At 39.4% G+C, this 26,267-nt stretch overlaps 1 protein-coding gene and 1 pseudogene across 1 annotated transcript; both read left to right on the forward strand.

Annotated features, from left to right (window-relative positions):
• The first annotated feature begins 861 nt into the window (after positions 1-861).
• LOC144290622 (uncharacterized) lies at positions 862-17,935 on the forward strand. The gene is given in 7 exon segments (XM_077860030.1): positions 862-1,401; positions 4,689-4,781; positions 5,660-5,786; positions 9,013-9,111; positions 9,623-9,800; positions 10,151-11,590; positions 11,592-17,935. Coding segments are annotated over 6 exon segments (2,016 nt in total). The 5' UTR covers positions 862-1,401; positions 4,689-4,733; the 3' UTR covers positions 11,716-17,935.
• A 6,045-nt stretch (positions 17,936-23,980) lies between these two features.
• Positions 23,981-24,875, forward strand: LOC144291129 (olfactory receptor 7E178-like; annotated as a pseudogene).
• The last annotated feature ends 1,392 nt before the right edge of the window (positions 24,876-26,267 follow it).

Below are 26,267 nucleotides of genomic sequence, written 5' to 3' on the forward strand. Positions count from 1 at the left end.
TGGCCAAGGGGAGGATAAGACATCTCTGTTGTTACAGTGATGACACAGCCCATTTTTTCCAGAATCCTGCACTCTGTCGTGGCTCATCACCTGCAGGAGTTTGGGCTCTTTCCTCCTCTTGGGGGGGCATCCTGGTGAGAAGCTGTGGTAAACAGGACTCCACACCTATCTCATGGTTTAGAACATTCCTTCATTAAAGTAGCCACCTTCTTTGGACTCCTGGGGAGGGCAGGGTTGTAAACTCCTTTGACTTCAGTTACTGTAAGTATTGTTTTAGCTGACTGGGCCCAAGAATTGGGGGTCTTGATGCTCCTCTGAGGAGGAGCTGGAATGCCATTGTTTTTTGTTGTTGTTAAGAATTTATTTATTTATTCATGACAGACACACGGAGAGAGGCAGAGACCCAGGCAGAGGGAGAAGCAGGCTCCACGCAGGGAGCCCGACGTGGGACTCGATCCTCAGCCTCCAGGATCACGACCTGAGCCAAGGGCAGATGCTCAGCCCCAGAGCCACCCAGGTGCCCTCCCCAACAATTTTCAACCAAGCCCCGCCCCTCGGAGTGGTCCCACCCTAAACCACGCCCCCAGGCGGTGTCTCGCCCCAGCTCCGCCCCACAGGCCTAGACAACCAAACCCCGCCAACCACCTGAGGCCCCTCTGAGCCCCGTCCAACCCCAAGTCCTGCGCGGTTCCGGCCCCAGGGCCCAACCGCGACTCACGGCAGCACGAACTAGCATTGCTCTTCCACCGGCGGCTGGAAGCCCCCACCTGCCGTCTCTCCACACCCCCTGATCCCTAGGCCCCGCCCTTTACGTTGTGCGCGGCTCAGAAACCGGAAGTAGAAGTGTGCTCCTGCGCCTGCGCGAGCTGACGGCCATAGCGCCTCGGTCCCCCACTCGCCGCTGGGGCAGATTTTCTGCCTCAGTCGGCGTCCTTCCCGGCTCAGACCCTCCAGCCCCGGGTCTGGCGTGCGGGAGGGGGATAGGTCGTCATTCGGAGGACGGCCGCTCGGGCCGTGCCTCCCGCCCCCGCCGGAACCCAGCGCGGGGGGCCTCCCGCGGCCGCGGCTCGGCCCAAACTCCCCGAATCAGGAGCTCTGGGCTGCGTGCAGCAGCCGGGGTGAGTCGGCTGCCGGCTAGAGTTAGACACCCACCCTCCTATGTACTGGGCCTTCCAAAGCATCCCAGGCCGCCTTTTCAGAAAGTAAAGCATCCCCGCCATTCCGTGGCCGGACAGGCGCCTCCACCTCGTCCGTCCGCTGGTCAGGGGATTTCGGTGTGTTGGGTGAGCACCGGGTGACGTTGGCCTCAGCTCGGTTCCCGGCTCCCCTCCTGGTGCAGGAGATACTTCATCATTGAATTTTACCCTGCCTGTGGGCAACAGTTTGATACATTATATTCAGGTACAGAAATGCGAACTGATTACTTAATATCTCTGTAACCCCCTTCTCCCTCCAATGCGGCTGTAAATTTTAACCATTTATCTGTAGATTGTTTTGAATTTCACACCGAGAGTGAGATCATGGGCCGTTTTCAGCGTTTTCTCTTAAATTCCCGTACCTTGCGTTCTTAATTTCTTGAGTGTGTTTGCTAGGACCTACATTTAAGTGGACAGACAGTACTAAATGAGAGCATATAATTTGCATCCTTGCCTTGTTCCCGATCCCAGGGGGGAATTATTCTATCATTTCAGGATTTACTTATTTTTTATGATTTTTATTTATTTACTCATGAGAGACAGAGAGAGAAGCAGGCACCCTGCTGGGAGCCCGATGCAGGATTGGATCCCAGGACTCCGGGATCATGACCTGACCCAAAGGTAGACTCTCAGCCACTGCGCCACCCAGGCGCCCCTATCATTTCAGAATTTAAATAGGATGTTTGTGGGGCACCTGGATAGTTCAGTTGGTTTAGGGTCTGATTTATTTATTTATTTTTTTTAGAGAGGGAGAGAGAATCTTAAGCAGACTCCTCACTCATCATCAGGGGGAGTCCTGCTTCTATTACAACTGGATTTCACAACCCTGAGATCAAGACCTGAACCAAAATCAAGAGTCTGGCTCTTAATGGACTGAGCCGACCAGGTGACCCCAGCCTCAGACTCTTGGTCTCGATCTCAGAGTCGTGATTTCAAGCTCCCCTAGGCTCCATACTGGCCTCTTTAAAAAAAAATATAAATATAAATATAAACATATATTTGCTGTAGGGTCATAGATACTAATTATTTTTTTCCAAATTAGAGCTATTCTCTAATCCTAGTGTGTTAAATGGCCATCAATGGATATTGATATAGATTGGTCGCTTTTTTTTATTTTTAAGATTTTATTTATTTATTCATGAGAGACAAAGAGAGAGAGAGAGGCAGAGACACAGGCAGAGGGAGAAGCAGGCTCCATGCAGGAAGCCTGATGTGGGACTCGATCCCAGGATCCTGGGATCATGTCCTGAGCGGAAGGCAGACGCCCAACTGCTGAGCCACCCAGGCATCCCTCATTATTCAATTCTTGACTATACTAATACTTTTATAGTGTTTTGCATTTGTGTGTTTGAGATCTTTCCTATTTTGTCTTGAGTTGTACTTTTTTGGCTTGGAAACACTAGGAAAACAGTATTTTTCCACTCTTACAATGGAATTATGAATCCTTTATTTGGTGTACTTGCCTGTGAAAAAAAATTGTAATTTATATTTATTTTGTGGGCCTGTTTTAAACTACTGTTTTTTGTTGTTGTTTTTTCTTTCAGGATTGGATGTAATCAGGTTTTGTATTTATTTTAGATCATTGCCAGAAAGTTGTACTTCTCTGTAGGAATTCATTCATTATCTGTACATTTTCATGTGTATTATCTTAGCTTTTTTGTTGTATTCTCCCTTCAAAATCTGTGATTATGACTCATTCATAACTCTTTGTCTATGCTCTATTGTTAAAATTGTTCAAGCTTTGTTGATTTTATTAGTTTTCAAGGAGCACATTATTCCTTTTTATGATTCCTTTTTTTAAAAAAAAACATCATTAATTTTGTTCTATTTTCATTTTTCTAAACCTTTATGCTGTCCTTTTTCCAACCTTTAAGTTAATGGTTACCCCACTCATTCTGATTTTATTTTCTCTGGGAGTTGATGATATTCATAGAACTATGTAAGTATATGTCCCACATCAGCTATGGATTCCTAGTGTTATCTGAAACACTTTGTTTCATTTTCTGCTTCTTCTCAGCTACAAAAGTAGTCCTAACTGGTTAAAGGTAAATGTGTGTGTGTGCTGCATTATTATGTATCCTATACCACTACCTGATACAGTTTGTTCATTTACTCCCCTCCCTCAGAAGATCATGACATCCCTGTCCTTCAGGATTTTTCTGTTTTGTTCAGTGCTATATCCTTTGTGACTGTATGTAGTGGGATTGGGGTAAATATTACCTAAGTAAATATGAAATGAAGGAACAAGAGGTAGGGGCCTTAAGGGAAGCGCTCTTGCTCAGAACATGGGTCTTAGTCAAGAGGTGTTCAAAGATAAAACATGTAAATAGAATACTTCGTTTGTCTACTCTCCATAGTGCACAGCAGGATTCTAGGCTAGACTCTGGTACTGCTTGTAATGCCTCACTAACAACTAAATTATAAGGTGTATGTTCAGAAATACACTCATTGGGAATTTAGGCTTTGAAGACAAACAGGCCTGCATTCACACACTTGTATGTGTAGTACACCCTGTGTTACGTACACCTCGGCCGCTTTCTGACTTGGTAGCATTGAGTATATGGTTAATCGATTCTAAGAATTCTCAACTATAAAAACTGTAATAATACCTGATTTGCAGAACTTCTATGAGAGGAAAGCTCTCTGCGGGGTCATTCTCCCATCATGGTTGCTCAAATGGCACATGTTATTAATACAGTAAAGAATGTTGCAATTTTTATCGATATTAAAATATGCTGCTTGATCCACTGCATGAAAAAAGCTGTTAGTTTTCATTACTTTAAATTTATGTAATAGAGCTGCTATCGGATATGACATGTTGCTGACTTCACTTTGGGTGTTCTTGTTCTGTGCTGCTGTATTGCATAGGCAAACTTTAACATGGGAATCACAGCATGGCAATCTTCTCTGCCTCCTACATGTAGTATTCAGTCAGTTGATACTCTTTCTCAGAAACTGAGTTTCAGAGGCCCTGCAGGGGTGGATTCAATGGTCAGGGGCTGAGCAGTAATTCTTGTTAGCCTGCCAGTGGTGCAGAAGTAAGAAATACTGGGAGTGGAGCCCCCAGAAATTGGATATGTAAGTCCTTTTTGGGATTTGACACAGAGTGTATTTTTATGGTTGAAAGCATTGTCTGATATTTTTTGTTTTTCATTATTATGGGAAGTTGACAGCTAAACTGTTTTAGATTTTGCTTAATTTACAAAATGGGACTTTTAACGTTTTCTCCCTCCTCTTTTTAATGGTCAGCAAGGACCACAGCAATGTTTTTTTTCTAGCTCTGCAGGAGATAAGATTACCTTCTTACTCAGTGTGTGTTTGGTTGGGTGTCTTAGGGGTATGCTTTATACGTGTGTGTGTGTGTGTGTGTGTGTGTGTGTGTGTTTTGAGGGGAGTGGTCCCTCATAACAGATGTGCTGTAGCATCCAGGCTCATGAGTTGTGGAAATTGTGGGGAGACCTGGATTCTTGTGTTTTCTTTCTCCTGCTTCAGCTCTAACTAACTTCTCAGTGCTCTGACTTTCTTCATGAAGGGAACATGGAAGAAGAAAGAAATGCTGCTGAATTACAGAAAAATATGACACAGGTAGGTAGGAGCTAATAATTCTCCAAAAGAATTTTCCATTCCACCAGGTCATTGACCTCCTAATTGTTTAGAGCAGTGGTCAGCAATCTGTTTCTCTGTTGGATCACATAGTATTTTAGGCATTGAGGCTATAGAGTTTCTATTACAGTTAAACTGTCAATTTAGTATGAAACCAGCCACAGACAGTTCATAAACAAATGCTTTATTGTGTTCCAATACAACTTTACACAAACAAGTTGGAGGCTGGATTTAGCCCATGTGCTGTAGTTTGCTGACCCCCTGGCTAAAGTAAAAGACAATATGGCCAGCTGTGGGCCTGAGTGGAAAGTTATATTTCTGCAGGCTTCTGGGCCTCAGGTTTGTGGGGAAAAAAAAGAAACCAACAAAGAAAGTTCCCCATCCCTCAGTGTGATTTTATGCATTTAAACCTCATTTGGCTTTGACTTGGTCTTTTCATGTTATGCTGATTGCTATGGTAGGAAAGAAGGAAGCAGGTAAAATTATTTGTGGAACAAGGAATTGCTAGTGTCTGTGGAAATTATTTCATCTCTAGAGCATTTCTGTCATTTCTGCTATAGGCTCTGGACTGTTCTGGGTCATTATAAGATTGGAATTGGTCACCATCAAACTGTGCAAGAGATCAATTTAGTGTTTTAGAAGTGTAGTTAGATCCATGAAACAGGATGAGATTAGGAAGGATGTAATGGATACAAGGAGAAAGATCTGATGTCTGAATTCTTAGGTAGATTTTGGGAGATCATAAAATCTTCAGAATTTCCTGATTTTCAGTTCCCCGGTATTAGCAACCTCATCCATCTTCCTGCACACGTGGGGAGAGTTGGTACCTTTCTGAAAAGAATGTATGTGGGATGTTTTAGGACTCTGTGGTCTTTGAGGATGTGGCTGTGGACTTCACCCAGGAGGAGTGGGCTTTGCTGGATCTTGCTCAGAGAAGCCTCTACAGAGATGTGATGCTGGAAAACTTTCAGAACCTGGCCTCACTAGGTAAGAATGGCAACATTTCTTTATTTAGTTATTTAGAAAACAAGTTTACTAATTGACCTTGTTCTAGAATTTAGACTGAGGAATTAGAATAAATTGGTAAATAAGACAGACGTGGTCACCGACCCCAAGGAACTTAGAATCTAGTGGCTTCACCATGAAAATAAACATCTGTGTGGTGAACTGCCTTTTTCTTTTTCTTGTGGTTAAAAGCCTTGAAGTTTATTAAGTGTTGAAAGTGTTGGCATAGACTTCAGGAGTCACTTTGAGCCTTAGGGAAGTTTGTGGTTTGGGTCATTGTGAGAATTTTACTGATGTTAATGCTCTTTACTCAGAAACACACCTGTAAACAAGGGGAGATTATTAGTGCAGGGAGGGAGAACAGATGACATGGGGAGCTGTGGTATATCTCCGAAAAGAGGTGTTAAAAAGTTATACTACAGGGTTTGTACTTTGGTTGAGTGACTTAAGGGTGGGTCTGTGGAAGCAGGCTGTATTGGTTTCCTAGGCTTTTCATAACAAAGTACTACAAACTGGCTGAAAACAGCAGAAACTTATTCTTTCACATTTCTGGAGACTGGAAGTACAAAATCGAGGTGTCAGTAGGACCATGCTCCTCCTGAAGGCTCTACGGCAGCAATCTCTCCTTGTTTCTTCCTAGCTTCTGGTAGTTGGCCACCAATCCCTGGTGTTTTTTGGTTTGCGATGATATTGGGGGTTTTGTTTGTTTGTTTGTTAGTTTTTTGTTTTCTTTAAATTTTATTTTGAAGTGATTTCTATACCCAGCATAAGGCTCAAACCCAGAACCCCGAGATCAAGAGTTGCACACTCTACCGAGTCATCTGGGCACCCCGTGCAACTAGGGTGATCTTTCTGATCTTTGCCTTTATCTTCACCTGGTCTTCTTCCCTCTGTTTTATGCCCCTCCTTATAAGGACACTAGTCAGTGGATTTAAGACCCATTCAAATCCAGTATAATTTCATCTTTACTTGATTAATCTACAAAGACCCTATTTCCAATAAAGTGACATTCTGAGGTTTCAGGTGTACATGACATTTTGTTTTAATACACTTACTTTTTTTTTTTTAGAGCAGTTGTAGATTCATAGCAGAATGAGTGAGTGGCAGATACAAAGATTTCTCATGGGTGCCCTACCTCTGTACAGGTAGTATCAACATCTTCTACCAGAATGATACATTTGTTACAGTTGATGAACCTGAATTGACACATCATCATCACTTGAGTCCATAATTTATACATTAGGATTCACTCTTGGTGAATTCATTCAACATAGAATACATCCTATGGTTTGGACAAATATGTAATGATATATATTCATCATTATAGTATCATACAGAGTAATTTCATTGCCCTAAAAATCCTCTTTGCCTTGTCAGTTCTTCTCTCCTTTCCTGCTAAGCTGTGGCAACCATTGATCTTTTTACTGCCTCCATAGTTTTGGCTTTTCTAGAATGTTGTAGTTGGAGTCATGTGGTAAGGTGTATAGATTTTTTCAATGCCTTCTTTCACATAGTCATATGCATTTATGGTTCTTTCATGGCTTTTTGTGGCTTGATAATTCATATCTTTTTAATTCTGAATAATGTTTCATTGTCTAGCTGTACCATAGTTTGATTCACCCATTTACCCACTAAAGGACATCTTAAGGGATCCCTGGGTGGCGCAGTGGTTTAGCGCCTGTCTTTGGCCCAGGGCGCGATCCTGGAGACCCGGGATCGAATCCCACGTCGGGCTCCCGGTGCATGGAGCCTGCTTCTCCCTCTGCCTGTGTCTCTGCCTCTCTCTCTCTCTCTGTGACTATCATAAATAAATAAATTAAAAAAAAAAAAAAAGGACATCTTAATTGTTTCTAAGTTTGGGCAGTTGTGAATAAAGTTGCAGTTAACATGCATGTGTAGGTTTTTGTGTGGACATGTTTTCAGCTCCTTTAGGTAAATTCTAAGCAGTGTGATTGCCTGATCATATGTTAAGATTAGTTTTGTAAGAAGCTGCCAAACTCTTCCAAAGTGCTGTACCATTTTGCATTCCCACTAGCAGTGAAAGAATTCCTGTCCTACATCCTTGCCAGCATTTTTGGTGTCAGTGTTTTGGATTTTACTGTTCTCATAGGTGTGCAGTGGTTTCTCATTGTTTTTTTTTTTTCTTTTTTTTTATTTTATTATTTATGATAGTCAGAGAGAGAGAGAGAGAGAGAGAGAGAGAGAGGCAGAGACATAGGCAGAGGTAGAAGCAGACTCCATGCACCGGGAGCCCGATGTGGGATTCAATCCCGGGTCTCTAGGATCACACCCTGGGCCAAAGGCAGGCGCCAAACCGCTGCGCCACCCAGGGATCCCTCTCATTGTTTTAATTTGTATTTTCCTCAGGACATATTGGACTATCTTTTCATATGGTGTTTTCTTCAAAGAGTTTCATAGTTTTGCACTTTACATTTAGGTTTTTCATCCCCGTGATCCATTTTGAGTTGCTTTTTGTGAAGGGTGTAAATGTCTGTGTCTATATTTTCTTGAATGTTGATGGCTCGTTGTTTAGTCTCTTTTGAAAAGACTATCTTCTCCATGTATTGCCTTTGCTCCTCTGTCAAAGATCAGCTGACTGTTTATGTAGTTCTATTTCTGAGCGATTTTGTCTCATTGATGTGTTTAGACATACATTTTCAAGGGACTTTGTTCAACCCAGTCCATAGATGATCACTTTAGATTGGATGCTGACAAAAAGAAGTAGAAATTTTGTTACTGAGTATTTTGTGGGTGGCGTAATGACTTTTTTTTTTTTTTTTTTTTTTTGTCAACCTTAGATTAAATTATGTGGTGGCCTTGTTTTGTTTTATTTTATCATGATCTCAGAGTAACCTTGTTTAAGACTGGTATTCTGAGAGATTATTTATGTGCAAGAGGAGAACAAAATGTCCTGGCTTAGCTTCTAATATTGGAAGTTTAGACAATGAATGTCACATCAATTCTAGAAATCAGAGGCTGTGTTGTTGTCTTTGTCATTGTCTACTCCCCCATACTGACCCTGCTTTAAAAAAGTTTTTCACAAACATTTTGTTGAAATTCAGTTTACTCTTGCCCATAATTAGAGTATTAGAAGAGCAAAATTTTGACCCTGTCTTCATGGAAATGCTTATGGTTCCTCATCATTTTCCCTCTGATAAGCCTTTTTGCATTTTTTTTTTTTTTTTTTTTTGCCTTTCTGCATTAACAGGATATCCACTGCACACACCATATCTGATCTCCCAATGGAAACAAGAGGAGGACCTGGAGACAGTAGAACAAGGACTTATCCAGGGGAAGCACCAGGAAGGCAAGAGTCCTGGGGAGAAACTGCCCTGGTTGGGGGATATGACATTTGGAAACATCAAATAAGAGCAAAACAAAACTTTGTTTTGTTTGAGGAGTCTGATCTTCCAGATACCTTGCATTACTATTTTGACATTTTATCAGTATTCTTACTTTCCTAGTTCTTGGGAAAGATTGTCCGAATTCCTCTTGTTAGTATCATGTGTACTTTAGGAAGGAACTGGTTCTTTTTTGTTTTGTTTGCCTTTTTAAGTTTTATATATTTAAGTAATCTCTGCATTCCATATGGGGCTCGAACTCATGAGCCCAAGATCAAGTCACATGGTCTTCCAACTGAGCCAGGCAGGTGCCCCTTGTTCTCCTAATAATTCCTTATATGTGTTACTATCAGTCTCAGTCTTCATAGAATCATTTCTTAGTTGCTATCTTGACCCTTGTGTATATTGCCAAAGTCCTGAAACGGCAACACTGCCAGAAGTCCTTTCCTTATAGGTACCTTTACTTTTTTGTTTCAGGTTTTAAGATTCAACTTAAAACTAATGAATCAGCACAAGATATTTATGAACAAAAAATATCCAGTGAACAGAAAATAGTAAGATTCAAAAGGAATGATTCTTGGTCATCCATTTTACACCAAAACTGGGAATACCATGATACTTATTATCAGAACAAAAGCCATGAGAGACATTTGAGGTGAGTGCCATTCATAAAAGAAAATGTAATGCCTCAGGAAAGAATCTTAAAAATGTGACAAAACTTAAAAAACATGTACGTAGAATTTAGTCAAAAATTGTGATTTCATAAAGAGTTTTTCAAGATTTCAAAAATGACATTGAGATCTTTACTGTTTGACACACAGTTCAGCTGTAAGCAGTTATCAGAAAAATTGTATGTCAAAACAAACTTCAGTGGTAATACTGGCTTTTGTAGACCCCTTGTTGAGAACTTTGAACTTGTAACTTGACAGGGCAGAAAGTGTACATAGTCACTGAAAGTGGTAAAAATTTATTTATTGCTAATAATGTGTTTTTTATTTTTAAAAGAAGTCCAGTGGAGCACATCTTTGAATGTAACGAAGAAAATCAGTGTGAACAAGCCTTTGGCCAAATTTCACGTCTTAACATAGACAAGGGAACTACTGAAGTAAAGTCCTATGAATGCCATGAGTGTCAAAAGGCCTTCACGGATCATTTATCCCTTAAGAATCACATCAGGTCTCACACTGGCAGCAAACCCTATCAGTGTAAAGAATGTGGGAAAGCTTTCCATTTTCTTGCTTGTTTTAAGAAGCATGTGAAAAATCCCACTGAAGGGAAACCCTATGAATGTAAAGAATGTACAAAAGCCTTTGGTTGTTCTTCCTTCTTTAGGGCACATATGAAGATTCACACTGGAAAGACGAGCTATGAATGTAAGGAATGTGGGAAAACCTTTAGCTGTTCTTCATCCCTGACAGAACATAAAAGGATTCACAGTGGCGATAAGCCTTATGAGTGTAGGGAATGTGGGAAGGCATTTAGTTGTTCCTCTTCACTCTCCAAACACAAAAGGATTCACAGTGGAGATAAGCCATATGAATGTAAGGAATGTGGGAAGGCCTTTAGTTCTTCTTCTCACCTTATAATACATATAAGAATTCATACTGGAGAGAAGCCTTACGAATGTAAAGAGTGTGGGAAAGCATTCAGTGAGTCCTCAAAACTCACTGTACATGTCAGAACACACACAGGACAGAAACCCTATAAATGTAAGGAATGTGGGAAAGCCTACAATTGTCCCTCCTCCTTAAGTATCCATATGAGAAAACACACTGGAGAGAAACCCTATGAATGTCTGGAATGTGGAAAGGCCTTCTATCTTCCCACTTCCCTTAACACGCATGTGAAAAATCAAAGTAGAGAGAAACCCTATGAATGTAAAGAATGTGGAAAAGCCTTTAGTTGTCCCTCATCCTTCAGAGCACATGTGAGAGATCACACTGGAAAGATACAATATGAATGTAAGGAATGTGGGAAAGCCTTTAGCCGTTCCTCATCCCTCACTGAACACTTAAGAACTCACAGCGGAGAGAAGCCTTATGAATGTAAAGAATGTGGGAAGGCCTTCATTAGTTCCTCCCACCTTACAGTACATATAAGAACTCACACTGGAGAGAAACCTTATGAATGTAAGAAATGTGGAAAAGCCTTTATTTATCCCTCAGCTCTTAGGATCCACATGAGAACACATACTGGAGAGAAACCCTATGAATGTAAGGAATGTGGAAAAGCCTTTCGCCATTCTTCATACCTTACTGTCCATGCAAGAATGCACACTGGAGAGAAACCCTTTGAATGTCTGGAATGTGGGAAAGCCTTCAGTTGTCCCTCATCCTTTCGAAGACATGTAAGAAGCCACACTGGAGAGAAACCCTATGAATGTAAGGAATGTGGGAAAGCTTTTGTGTGTCCTGCCTACTTTCGAAGACATGTGAAAACTCACACTAGAGAAAGTGTATAAATATAAAAAATGTGGGGATGTCTGCAAGGTGTTTTCAAATCATAGATGGAACATTGTGGAAATGCTCCGTGAATGTAAGAAAGCAAGAAATTGTTGCTTATCTGTTTGAAGTCTTGAGAACTCACAGCTGAGAGAGACCTGTTTATGTATACCTGGTGGTAACGCCTTCGTGAACATTGCTTCCTGTGTGGAAGAAAATTCATACAAGAAGCACAAATCAGCACCTCACCTGTAAAGTGGACTGCTGGCTCATTGATTTTTCAGTTTCTGTTTTCTGATATGAATTCATAGTTACGGTGATAAATTTTCCTCTAATACCTTTTCAGCTCTAACCACTTTTTATTTATCTATTTATTTATGTATTTATTTTCTAACCACGATTTATTATAGGTACTTTCATTTTGCCTGAGATGTAAATGTTTTTACATTATAAAACCTTTTGGACCCATAGGGGATTCAAGGTGTTTTTCATAAGCAGGCAAGAGTGGTCTTCTTTTTTTGGTTTGTTCAGTTAGTTTCTAATTAATGCTCATCATTCTCCAGGTATGTAGTCATTATGGTATCAATACTTTGGTATTTGTAATTTCTTTTGTGATTTTTTCCTTGTGATTGGTAGTTTCATTTTGATCTAGTATGGAACATACTGGAAATTGCCTACCCATTTTTTTCCTTTTTATTTACTAAGAGAACCTAAAGTTTTTGAGGCTATCACTTTTTACTATTAAAAGCTTTTCCTGTCTAATAAGTAATTTTAACAGAAATTAATAAGTGCAAAAGTCTCCAAAAAAAGAGTCACATCTGATACGTTGTTTTAGTATTTTGTTGTTGGTCCTTGCTCATGGCTGGGAACTGGACCCAATGTTTTGAATTTAAAAAGGTTGGGGGGAAAGGGGGATCTTGCAATAAGAAAGCTGGAAGTAGGGCAGCCCTGGTGGCTCAGTGGTTTAGCGCCGCCTTCAGTCCAGGGCGTGATCCTGGAGACCCGGGATCAAGTCCCACATCAGGCTCCCTGCATGGAACCTGCTCCTCCCTCTGCCTGCATCTCTGCCTCTCTCTCTCTCTCTCTCATGAATAAATAAATAAAATCTTAAAAAAAAAAAAAAAAGAAAGCTGGAAGTAAAGGTAGTTGAGCTGGTATGCATGTGTTAATTTGGACATATTTTGGACTGTGTTTCTCAGAATCATTTCCTTATATCCAGTTCCAGGTTAGAATTGTCTAGAAGAGCCTTTGCATGAGAATTGGAAGGCAGATGGAAGAGCTATTACTTTTTGTTTAGTGGGGCCATAATATGGAGAAAGAGGCATAGGGGTGCATGGTGGGCTTCAGTTTCCTGCTCATTTTCCTGATGTTAGGACCTACTAATCAATACTAGCTTGAAACAGAGCAGTAAATGCTTTTACATGAGTGAAAGCTTTTGTGTGTCCTGCCTACTTTCGAAGACAAGCTTTTGTGTGTCCTGCCTACTAACCTCAGAGCCAGCAGCTCCCTAGACCTCTCCATCAATTCCTCCATCATGGTCCTACACAGTTTCTTAGGTTTTCTGGCAAGTTCTTGGGGAATCCCTGGGTGGCTCAATGGTTTGGCGCCTGCCTTCAGCCCAGGGCATGATCCTGGAGCCCTGGGATCAAGTCCCACATCAGGTTCCCTGCATGGAGCCTGCTTCTCTCTCTGCCTATGTCTCTGCCCCCCCCCCCCTCTCTCTCTCTCTGGGTGTCTCTCATGAATAAATTAATAAATAATCTTTAAAAAAAAAGATTTTCTGGCAGGGTCCAGCATTGTCATTTTGCTGATATTATAGTCCCTGGCACATCAACTGACTGTATAGAGGTGGCCCAAGTTTGGAGTAGGATTGTTATCTGCATAGTACAATCCCATCACACCACTTTGCTCAAGGAGACATCTATGCAAGTCCATTGGGATCTCCAGCAAGAAGGGTTGTGGACAGTAAAGAAAATTAGGTATAAGGGAGGTAAACATCAGACAGGGTGTCCTATTTTAGTGGAGGAAGATTTATATTTGATACCTTCAAACAGATTTTTCTGCTTTTTTTATTTGGGAAAGATGAAAGTTACTTGGTTTGTGCTTCTTCAGATAGATCTAGCTGCACTTTTCCCTTCTGTTATGTTTCCCCATCATTTCTGAAAGTAGACCTATGCCGCTTTCACTAATGTGCACTAATGTACACTAATGTGCACGAAGTGTGCTGATCTTAGGCATATAGCTTGATGAAATTTCACTTACATACATACACACTCTGTTAAACAACATTTCTAGGATTCCAGGAAGTTTATTTATATTTTCTCAATAGTGCTCCACTGAGGAAACCACAATCTTGACTTTTATTCAGTTCATTAGGTTTGCTTCTTGATCCTCTTGATCTTTATCTAAGTGCTCAAGTACAATATGTACAATTATGTGCTTGGCTTCTTTTCTCAGCATGATGTCTAGCTTGCCTTTTAATTGCTCTTTTCTGCTGACTTACACTTATTTCTCTTGGTATATGTTTTGTATTTAGGAATGAGATCACTGACTCATAGGGTAGACTTTAGCTTTAGTTTTGAGTATTCCAGTTTTTCAAAAAGATGGACTAAAAGCTCATCCTAAAAGCAATGCATGAAAATTCTAATTGTTCCACATAGCTGACCAGCCCTTTCTAATCTTAGCCCTACAGTAGAGGACATGGTACTATCCTGCTTTGGTTTTACTTTTCAGTTTCCTGATATGTAATGATGGTAAATATTTTTTTTTTTATGTGCTTATTGGCTATTTGGATATCTTTTATGAGGGCACCCATTTTTGGTTCCTTTTTTATTTGAAGGGTTTCCTTCTAGTTACTTGTCCTTAATTGTATGTATGTGTATCTCTATGTCTAGTTATGTACACATACATATATAAAACCATGTGTTATATATCATATATATATAGCTTGTGTATATTATATATACATACATTGCAGATACCTTTAACCTTTCACTGGCTTGTCTTTTTACTCTTCTCATTTTTTGTAAGCTATAAAGGGAATTTATTGGTTTGATTATTGAGAAGTCCTTGGGCATAACTAGCTTCAGAGATGGCTGGGATCCTGAGGCTAAAAAGCTATTATCTGGGTGAGTTCTGTGTCTGTGTCTTGGCTGTGCATCGCCTTGTATTAGCAATTATTCCTGGCAGGCTGTTTCTCTCTACTGTGGGTCCCAGAAGATCCAGGCTGCTTTCTTTTTAGATTGAAGTCTCAGAGAGAAAAGAGCGGTGGTCTTTTGGAGCAACTCCAATATGATCATTATAATAGAATCTGATTGTCTTACTTGACAATAGTTAGCCAATCACTGTGGCCAGAGGAATGTAATGCTCTGAATTGTTTAGGACTGGCTCCTGTGCTCATCCAGAAACCAAAGTAGAGTTTGCACCAACTGAACCAGAGTCCTGACCATTGTGATGTGTACAGAGAGGGAAGGTGGCAGCTGTGGGCAAGTGGATATAATGGGAATAGAGGAAATATTGTCAGCTAGCATGTTGTGCTTACTAGGGTCTTAGCAATAGGAGGAAACTGAAGTCTGCTAACACAGCAGGGGCTAAGTAGTTCTAGAAATCCCTTCAGAAAGGTTAAGTGCCATCTGTTAACATATCTTTTTTTAGATTGCTAGAGATGGCTTCTCAACTTTTATGCTGTTTTGCAGTACATTTGGAAATCTGGTAGACTTAGAACTTTTTTATTCTTTAAAATTGTCTTGCCTTCTCTACTCCTCATTTGTTTCTATATTATTTTTAGAATTTCCTTACTGATTTTCATAAGTATGCTGAGAGTATGCTTGGAATGGCATTGACTTGATGTGGTAAACTGAATGAAATTGGCATCTTTATAATATTGAATTAAACATAATCATCCATTTACCTACGTTGTTTTTAATTTGTCTTAACAGTGTTTTGTAGTTTAATAGTAGAGGTCTTGAATATCTTTAATTTATTTCTAGGTATGTGGTATGTTTTGCTTTGTAAGTATTTTTATTTATTTCCTTTTTTATTTTCAGCTAGCACAAATTGCAATTTTCTTTTTGTACATTGATCTTTTTCTCCAGTGACATTTATAAATTAATTTATTATTACTTGAATTATTATTCAAATAGTTTGTGGATTATTTTGGATTTTCTATGTACAATCCTGTCAATAACAAAAGAAAGACTTACTTGATTTCTGAACTTTATCTTATATATATATTTTTTGCCTCATTGCTTTACAGTGTTGAATAGAAATGATTATGAACATCTTTGCCTTGTTCCTGATTTTAGGGGAAAATATTCCCTATTTCATAAGTCTAATAATAGCTGTAAGTTTTTCATGGATTACTTTTAATAATGAGAATTGTTTTATTCCCAATTTGCCAAGTTTTTTTTTAATTGTGAGTGAATATTTTATCCAGTGCCTTCTCTGCATGTATCATGGTCTTAAAAAAAAAAAAAAGAAAAAAACCTTTCAGTTTATTAATGTAAATTGCTACATTCCTTGATTTTCAGATAGTAAAACAACGTGTATTCCTGGAATAAACCACATTTGGACATGGTATATATTGGCTTATTGGCCTTTTCATTTTGCTAGATTCAATATGCTACTTAAAAATTATTTGTGTCTGTTAAATAGAGTTTTGTCCTATAATTTCTTTTAATATACTTGTCTGTGTTTTGTATCAGGTTTATATTAGCTCATAAAAGGAGTTGTAAACTATTCTGAAAGATTTTATATAAAATTTGAACCAGTTAGTCCATATATGTTTAGAACAATTCACCCATGAATCTGTCTTTTGTGTTTTCTTCACAGAAAGCTTTTGTAAGATAGTTTAACTGGTGCATTACACCAAATATAAACAGACAAAGGTTATTCAGGTTTTTTATTTGTTTTTGTGTTACTTTTGCTGAATTGTATTTGTCTATTCCAGAACTTTTCAAATGTGTTGGCATAAATTTTGTTCATAATATCCTATGATTCCTTTTCAATGTTTGAAAACTGTAATATATCCCCTTTTCATTTCTGATATTGGTGATATATATGTTCTCTTCCTTTTTCTTCATCCTGTTAGGGATTTAGATATATTAATTTTTTTGAAGAACCAACTTTATTCTTTCTGATTCTTTAATTTCTCGTGTTATTCCCTTCTATTATATTTGGGTTTCACTTAATTCTAGCTATTTGAGATAGATACTTCTATCAGTGCCTCTTTTCTGATATGCCAGTCTGCTTATAAACCTACCCAATCAGAACTTTCTACCGTTAGCATTGTCAGTAACAATGTGCTTGAGATAATTCAGAAGAATATTGTTTATCTCTCTATTATGTTAAGGTCATGGGGATTCCTTGATGGAGTGGAAAGAAAACTGGATTGGTAGTCAAGACACTAGATGGTATTCACTTTTCAGCTCTACCTCTATGACTTTAGAAAAGTCACTTAAGCTTTCTGGTCCTGAGTTGTGTGTGTGTGTGCGTGTAAATTTTTTTTTAAAAGATTTTATGTATATATTCATGAGAGACAGAGAGAGAGAGAGAGAGAGAGAGAGAGGCAGAGACATAGGCAGAGGGAGAAGCAGGCTTCCCCTAAGGAGTCCGATGGAGGACTCCATCCAGGGCCCCAGGATCATGCTCTTAGCCAAAGGCAGCCGCTTAACCGCTGAGCCACCCAGGCGTCCCTGTAAATTCTTTTTTATGAAATAGTTATAGATTCACAGTAACCTGTGAAAAAATATGTATGAGGAAATTCCATGTACCCATCACCCAGTTTTACCCAGTGGAAATCCAAGAGTTTATTCAGATTTTGCCAGTTTGAGATGCATATGTGTGTGTGTGTTTCTTTGCAGTTTGAGCACATGTAGGTGAATGGACCTACCACACAATCAAGATACAGAATTGTTTCATCAGCACAAAAGAACTCTTTTAAGCTACTTTGTATTCAGACCCAAACCTCTCCGTACTTAGCCCCAACAATTACCAATATGTTCTCCATCTGTATAATTTTTTTAAAAAATGTTATGTAAATGAAGCCATATATTATGTAACCTGGAGATACCATTTTTTTTTTTTTACACTCAGCATAATCCCCTTGAGATCCATCCAGGTTGTGTGAAGTTGTGTCCTTTTTATTTATTGCTAAGATGTTAACAGTGGGTTTTCTTGTGCTTTTCATCAAGTTCCCCTTTTCCTAGTTTGCAGAGTTAAAAAAAAGTCATAAGTGTAGGTTTTGGATTTTGTCAAATGCCTTTTCTGCATCAATTGTTATGATCATAGCATTTTGAGATGGCGGATCACACTGATTTTCAGATAATGGACCTGCTTTGCACATCTGTAATACATCTCTAGTCATGGTGTGTAATTCCTTTTATACAGTTCTGGATTCAGTTTACTAATAGTTGCTTTTCTGTTAGTTTCATCAATTATAAAATATATTTTAAGGCTAATACATTTTTAAAAATCTCTAAGGTGTTAAAAATAGACAAACAAGAAACACGATTTTGTATTTAGTCTAAGGCAGGTATATTATCAACATTGACCATAAATCAAAGCCATTCAGTACCATCAGATGTATATTGGAGGTGCTATTAGAGTGGCTGGAGTGGGGACAGGGATCACATCCTTTCTGTGGGATCAGAAACACTTCACTGCCCCAAATTTTTAGACTGTAGAAGATGAAGATTTGATTCAGAGATGATTTGAAAAGAAGGGGACTGGCTTGATTTTATGAAAAGAGAAGAGGTAAAAAAAAAAAAATATATATATATATATATATTTAACATAATGAGCTTTTCTGTCATTCACTGTTTTAACTTAAATGTGTTAACTTATTTGATCACAAGAATTTTATGAAGCAGATACTTATCAACATAATACACATGGTGAAATAGAGTCACAAATGAACTCAAGTAATTTCCCTAAGTTACATATTATGTGGTGGAACTAAGTCCAGAACCCAGGCTTTTTAATACTACACACTACTGCCTCCAGGGACCAAAGAATTCTGAAGAGTCAGGACAGGCAGGATTGGGTATGGTTGAATGGGGAACTACTAGAGTTGGATAGGGGCTGTGAACAGTATACTAGTGTAACCATCACTTGTCATCTTTTAGGCAAGCACCAAGTATCTTCTCAACCATGCATATCATATGAGTTCCCTATGTTATGGAAGGAATTACAGGGAAGGAGAAAACTCCATCAATAAAGTATGAAAGATCAAGATTGCTTTGTCTTTGAAAACATAGGGCACGTTGTGAGCATTATATAGATATTGATAGCTTGACTTGACCAAAAGATTTATTGAATGATTATGTCAGGCACTATTTGAAACACTTTACAACTGCAGTGTGTTTACTCTTCACAATGACGAGTAATTTCATATGAAATAATTCTCAAGAAAAATGAGAAGCTCTCAATAAAGAAGAGTGGTAGATAATGGAAGTATACAACCTAATTGTTTTCTAATATGGCAATAGAAATCAATTAGCAACAGATAAAACCAATGGTGTCATCCAAATTAACAAAGTTATCAAGGAGTAAAGTCATAAGGAATTAGAAGGACTTTTTAAAGATATTTATTTATTATTCATGAGAGACAGAAAATAAAGAGGCAGAGACATAGGCAGAGGGAAAAGCAGGCTCCATGCAGGGAACCTGATGTGGGACTTGATCCTGGAACTCCAGGATCAGGCCCTCGGCCAGAGAGAGATGCTCAACTACTGAGCCACCCAGGCGTCCCTAGATGGACTAGAAAAGTTTGAAGCTGTCCTTGCAGACAAGACATATAAATGTACAAATATGGAGATATTTTCCAGTTCTAGCATGGGAAATGTTAATTAGGATGCCAATATTCCTGATATTATTTCATCATCAATGCTATTTCAATAAATCAAAATTGCAATAGAGGGTTTTTTTATTTTTTAATTTTTTATTGGTGTTCAATTTGCCAACATATAGTATAACACCCAGTGCTCATCCCATCAAGTGCCCCCCTCAGTGCCCGTCACCCAGTCACCCCCACCTCCCCCACCTCCCTTTCTACCACCCCTTGTTCATTTCCCAGAGTTAGGAGTCTCGCAATAGAGTTTTTAAAGTGGAAATAATCTTTACAGAAAGAGCCTTCCTTGTGGGTATGTGCCTAGAGGGGTCTAAATGAACTTCTTTCTGGGAAGAGGTGGGCTCAACAACTCAAGTCGTTGAGCTGGACCAAGGACACTATTTCCTCTGATGGTTCTCCAAGACTGTGAAATTTTCACAGTCTTGGAGACTTCTACATCCGGCTCTCAAGGCCACAGTACCATAATCAGCCTGTGTCTCCAGCCTTTCAGACTGCCAGTCTCTGTCTAGTGGGCTTCATACCAATGCCTCCTCCCAGAGTAGTACTCTCCATCAGGAGGCCTGAGTCTGCCTGCCAGTCCTGAGGACAGAGCCTCAGCCATTATGGTTCACCAGGCAGGTGACAGGCAGCACACTTCCTCCTTGGTCAGCATCAGCAAAGTCACGGTGCAGCCAGAGAGAGCCATGGGAGACAGTGGATGGAGGAGGGACTAGGGGAGCATTGTTTCATTATTGTCAGGACAAGCAGGGCATTTGGGTTGGGCAGATGGTAGGGCACCAACATGCAAAGTTTTCGCTCCAAGCACTACAAAGTTTATGTTCTTGGTTCTAGAGAGAGTCCAAGAACTTTCATTCAGATGTCTGCTTTCCTCCCACACTGGTTCTAGTTCCACAATGGCAGGAAACTAGTCTCTCTGACCTGTCCCCTGAATGCTCTATGGAGTGATGAGGATGAAGACGATTAAGCATGATATCACTAACCTTCATTGGCTTCCTACATGGCAGGCTGAGCTAAGTGTTCTGTGTAGCTTGTTTCATTTCATCTGCATAACCACCTCCCAAGGAAGAGGAATGCACTTTATCGTCATTTTACAGATGAACGAGAGCACAGCATTTAAATATAACTTGTATTAAGCTATAGGGTAAAGTGAGTATGAATTCAGATTTGAATCCTCACATCCAGACTCCAGACCCAGGACACCTAGCTATTATTCTCTCCTACCAACCCAGTCTCTCATTTTACCTGCCAGGTCACTTCAGGAGGAATCCCTCTGTTCACTGTACTTTTCCCTTTGGAGCTTTCCAGTAGACCACAGCGGGGAGTAATGGGCACCCCTTGCATGGGCTAGACTATAGTAATAGACTGTCAGATGGACAGCTGATATCAAGGTAGGGATCATAGAAGCATCAGCTGATTATAGTTTAGGGCAGATCTCTCTCTTGTCTTTGGTCCTTTTTTTTTTTTCAGTCTTTTTTTTTAAATTTTTATTTATTTATGATAGTCACAGAGAGAGAGAGAGAGAGGCAGAGACACAGGCAGAGGGAGAAGCAGGCTCCATGCACCGGGAGCCCGACGTGGGATTCGATCCCGGGTCTCCAGGATCGCGCCCTGGGCCAAAGGCAGGCGCCGAACCGCTGCGCCACCCAGGGATCCCTTGTCTTTGGTCCTTAAACTGTCCTCTTCATTCTGGTTGCAAGGATTAAACAGTATAGTGGAGACTATATATGTGATGAATATGTATAGAAAGGGCAAAATAGATTTCAGATATTATTAATAATCTGGTTTCATACTATTTGATTAAAATACCCCATGCTCTGAAGGTACGGATTTCCCTGAATCTCTGATGGGACATTTTGTCCTTACACACATAAATACTGAGTGGAGGGGAATACTGAATCTCACTCATTTCTGATTTCTCAGAGCCTATGCAATCTTTGGTACAGAGTAGGCAACAAAAAAATCTCTGTTAAACATTAAATAGTCTCTTAGGGGGCACCTAGGTGGCTCAGTGTTTGAGCATCTGCCTTCCACTTAGGTCATGATCCTGAGGTCCTGAGGTCGACATGTATATATATATACAGTTGATATATATATATATATATATATATATATATATATATATATATATATATATATCAGTAAAAACCTGAGCAACTAATAGTAAAGTGTGCACTGATTTGTACAATGCAATTATACTTCATACATATACAATACATATATATATTTTTTAAAGATTTATTTATTTATTTATGATAGACATAGAGAGAGAGAGAGAGAGGCAGAGACACAGGAGGAGGGAGAAGCAGGCTCCATGCCGGGAGCCCGATGTGGGACTCAATCCCGGGACACCAGGATCGCGCCCTGGGCCAAAGGCAGGCACCAAATCTCCGAGCCACCCAGGGATCCCCCATATATATATTTTATAGATATTCTCAGTTGTGTGATATGGAGAAGTAAAAAAATTTTTTGGCATTATGAACACTTTTTTTAATGACAGCAGATGGTAAGTTGATACAAATTACAGGCTAGAATATAGTGGGTACAAAATCTATCCAGGTAACAGAAAAGTGTCACTTACAAAAGTAAATCTGATTCAAGTGACTAAAGAACTCAAGTCCTCCATTTCAATAATTAGAATTGTCATAATAAGGAATTGGAAAATAAATGAACTATTCCTCTGGCACTACTATGCATCACTAAAGTATTTGATCTAGATATATGTACTTCACAGAAAGGCTTAAAGTTTTAATGAGAATATTCCAGGGACATATCTAGTATGGTACTTTTCAGCTATGTTTTCGGGAAGACTGTTTATGGATACAAAATCAATCCTAACACCATGGAAACATCGGCAGGAAAATACTCTGTCAAATTCATAACAGAGGTTGCCTTTGTGGGATAAGTATTTAGGGAAATGAGATCATGAAGGAGTAAGCAAGAAAAATGAAATTTTATTGGTAATATTTCAAATCTCTATAAATTACAAATTCTGAAGAAAATATTACTGAATGTTCACATTAAAAATTTTTTAAGCCTTGGGATCCCTGGGTGGCTCAGCGGTTTGGCGCCTGCCTTTGACCCAGGGCGGGATCCTGGGGTCTCGGGATCGAGTCCCATGTCAGGCTACCGGCATGGAGCCGGCTTCTCCCTCTGCCTGTGTCTCTCTGCACCTCACTCTCTCTCTCTCTCTCTCTCTCTATGTCTATGTCTATCATGAATAAATAAATAAAATCTTTAAAAAATTTTTTAAGCCTTTCTTCGTGGGCTCTTGTTTTTCTCTTTTTTCCTTAGCTTCCTTCCTTTCCATCAACTTGTCTTCTAAGTCACTCACTCTCTCTTCCACCTCATTAACCCTAGTAGTTAGAGTATCAAATTTGGATTGCATTTTAGTTAAACTATTTTTAATTTCGGCCTCATTAGATCTCAATTCTGCAGTGACAAAGTCTCTAGAGTCCTTTACGCTTTTTTCCAGAGCCATGAGTAGCTTTATAATTGTACTTCTGAATTGAATTTCTGACATCGTATTTAAATCCAAATTCTTAAAAAAAATAAAAAAATAAAAAAATAAATAAATCCAAATTCTTTAACTCTGTGGCAGAGAGTATTGCTTCCGGTTCTTTCTTTTGTGGTGAATTCTTCTTTCTAGTCATTTTGTCCAGTGCAGAGTGGCTGTATGAGTGAGCTGAGTCAAAAATATCAACCACGACCTAAGTAAAATACACCCTAGATGATTCCGAAGAGGTCAGAGACCAGAAAATAAAGGAAAAAGAACAGAATAAAATAAAACAAAGGACCACTAAAGTGAAAAATTTTAAAACAAAGTAGTAAATATAAAAAACCAAAACCAAAAACAAAGAAGAAAAAAAAGAAAAGAGAAAAAAGGGGGGATGGTGGTGGTGAGGAAGTGATAGTGTAGAGAGAATGTAGTCTCCCTGAGGGGTCCTAGAGGATGATCCTCTTGGTTCTGAGTGTATTTTGTTCTGTATGTAGAAGATGCTCAATCCCAAATTTATATAAACCAGCAATACTGATATAAAGACCCAACATTGACCACAGAAACATAAGCAAGATAAAAGAGGAGGGCAGAATGGGAAGGAAAAGAGAATATAATCTCACAGAATGAACCAACACAGTGTTCCACTTGGTTCTGGGTGTATTTTGGTTGTGTGTTAGAAGGTACTAACTTCCACCATTGTAAAACAAAATGAGACAGAAAAAACAAATAACAAATACCCATATCTCATATATCTACCAAAATTAAATTGAATACGTTGAAGGGAGTCCAGAAGTGAAATATATATCTAAGACATATAATTGTAGAAATATGAAAGTGAAAAAGGAAAAAACTTAAAAACGAAGATTTGGTAAAATATTGTAGTTAAGGTGGTAAAATAGAAAAAATATTGGAAATTTTTAACCTGATAAAAAAATGAGTCATAATGAAGAAATAAAAAGGGGGGGGGACAGTGGAACAGTGCCCACTGCCTGTTTACTTGTTTTATTTATTCCAAGATACTCTTCTTTCCTAGGAGGTGTCTTAGCCTCATGGGATTAAAAAATCTAACACTTGTCTCAGAATCCCTCCTCCTGGGCTTCTAGATGATTCAGAACTGCAGTCCCTCCACCTTGGGCTGTTCCTATCCATGTACCTGGTCACCATGCTCGGGAACCTGCTAATCATCCTGGCTGTCAGCTCTGACTGCCATCTGTACACCCCCATATACTTCTACAATCTGTCCTTGATTGACATCTGTTTCATATCCACCACTGTCCCGAAGATGATGTCGGACATCCAAACTCACAGAATCATCTCCTGTGTGGGCTCAGATGTCTATTTTTATTCTCTTTGGATGTTTGGACAATCTAGAGACTGCAAAGGCCTATGACCAGTTTGTAGCCACCTGTCACCCCTTGCACTACCTGGTGATCATGAATCTCCACCTCTGTGTCGGGCTGGTTTTAGTGTCTTTTTTTTCCATTAGTATTTTGGACTCCTAGCTGCACAGTTTGATGTCACAGCTTACCTTCTTCATAGATGCAGAAATACCTCATCTCTTTCATGGCCCTTCTCAGCAACTCGACCTTGCCTCCTTGGAAATCCCTGCCAGTTTTATTTTATTGGTGCCATTTTTGGTGGTGTTCTACTCTCAAGAATCCTTTTCTCTTACGTTCAAATTATTTCCTCCATCCTGAGAGTCACATCCATAGGTGGGAAGTACGAACCTCTTCCTACTTGTGGCTCTTGCCTGTCAGTTGTTTGCTTGTTTTTGGAACAGGTCTTGGAGTGTACCTCAGGTTGGCTATCCCATATTCTGCCAAGAAAGGTGAGGTGATCTCGGCAGTGTATACCGTGGTCACCCACATGCTTAATCCCTTCCTTTATAGTCTGAGGAACAAAGCAACCAAGAGAGCCATGCAGAGGTACCTAAGAACAGCCTAATCTCAATACCTGTCCCCTTTTATTCACTGTGTGAATTGGAAAAGTCAGTAAATCCAAACACTTGGAACTGGAAATTCTGTCTAATTGGTCCCATAATGTTTGTGATTCTTATGCCTTTCAATCCTTCATATCTGAATATTGATTATTTTGATACATTTTAAATGGGATTGAGGGATTGAATCCTTCATATCTGAATATTGATTTTTTGATACATTTTAAATGGGATTGAGGGAGTTGTGATTGAGGGAGGCATCCTATCTACATTACAATCACTGCATGATTGAATCATATTATAGCTATAGAGCTTTCTTTATTCCTCATCTATGACCCAGGCATTCTGAAGCAATACACACCCTTTTTTGTTGTTGTTGTTGGTTTTAATAATTACAATCCAATTGTAAAATTGTAAAAAAATTCTCAAAACTTTCCAAAATTCATGTCTATCATTCACACAATTTTTGTGTTCTTTACATCTGTTTACGCATGTTATAGGTAAGGATGCATGTAACTGGTCTTCAGATTTGGCTTCAAATTGGAGTCACCTAGGACACTAAAAATATTGGTAACTGCTTCTCACCACAGATTATGATTTAATTGGACTGAAGTATAGCCTTAGCATGGGGGCTTAAAAATTATCCCACTTGGTACTCATGTATAAGCAAGGTTGGGAACTACTGATCTAATTACATGTTTTGTTCAGAGATAACAGTATGTTTGGGTCTTTAACTGCTCATGAGCAGATGCTGAAGTTCTTAAAATGATCTGAGCTCATCAAAGGATGATATAAAAAAGTTAACACTAGTAATAGGCAATGTGACTTTCCTAAAATTCCTGATATTTGTTTACATACATTCTTCCATGCCATACAACCAGTCATTTGTCCTGGTTAATAAGATACTGTCACCTTGCTCCAAACTCACCTTTAAAATTTTTTTGTATTGGAGTTCAATTTGCCAACATATAGCATAACACCCAGTGCTCATCCTGCCAAGTGCCCCCCTCAGTGCCCATCACCCAGTCACCCCACCCCCCCACCCACCTCCCCTTTTACTACCCCTTGTTCATTTCCCAGAGTTAGGTGTCTCTCATGTTTTGTCACCCTCACTGATATTTTCACTCATTTTCTCTCCTTTCCCTTTATCCCTTTTCACTAATTTTTATATTCCCCAAATGAATGAGACCATATAATGTTTGTCCTTCTCCAACTGACATATATCACTCAGCATAATACCCTCCAGGTCCATCCATGCCGAAGCAAATGGTGGGTATTGGTCGTTTCTAATGGCTGAGGAATATTCCATTGTATACATATACCACATCTTCTTTATCCATTCATCTTTTGATGGACACTGAGGCTCCTTCCACAGTTTGGCTATTGTGGACATTGCTGCT

This window comes from Canis aureus, chromosome 19 (genome assembly GCF_053574225.1).
Source record: "Canis aureus isolate CA01 chromosome 19, VMU_Caureus_v.1.0, whole genome shotgun sequence".
Lineage (NCBI taxonomy): Eukaryota > Metazoa > Chordata > Mammalia > Carnivora > Canidae > Canis > Canis aureus.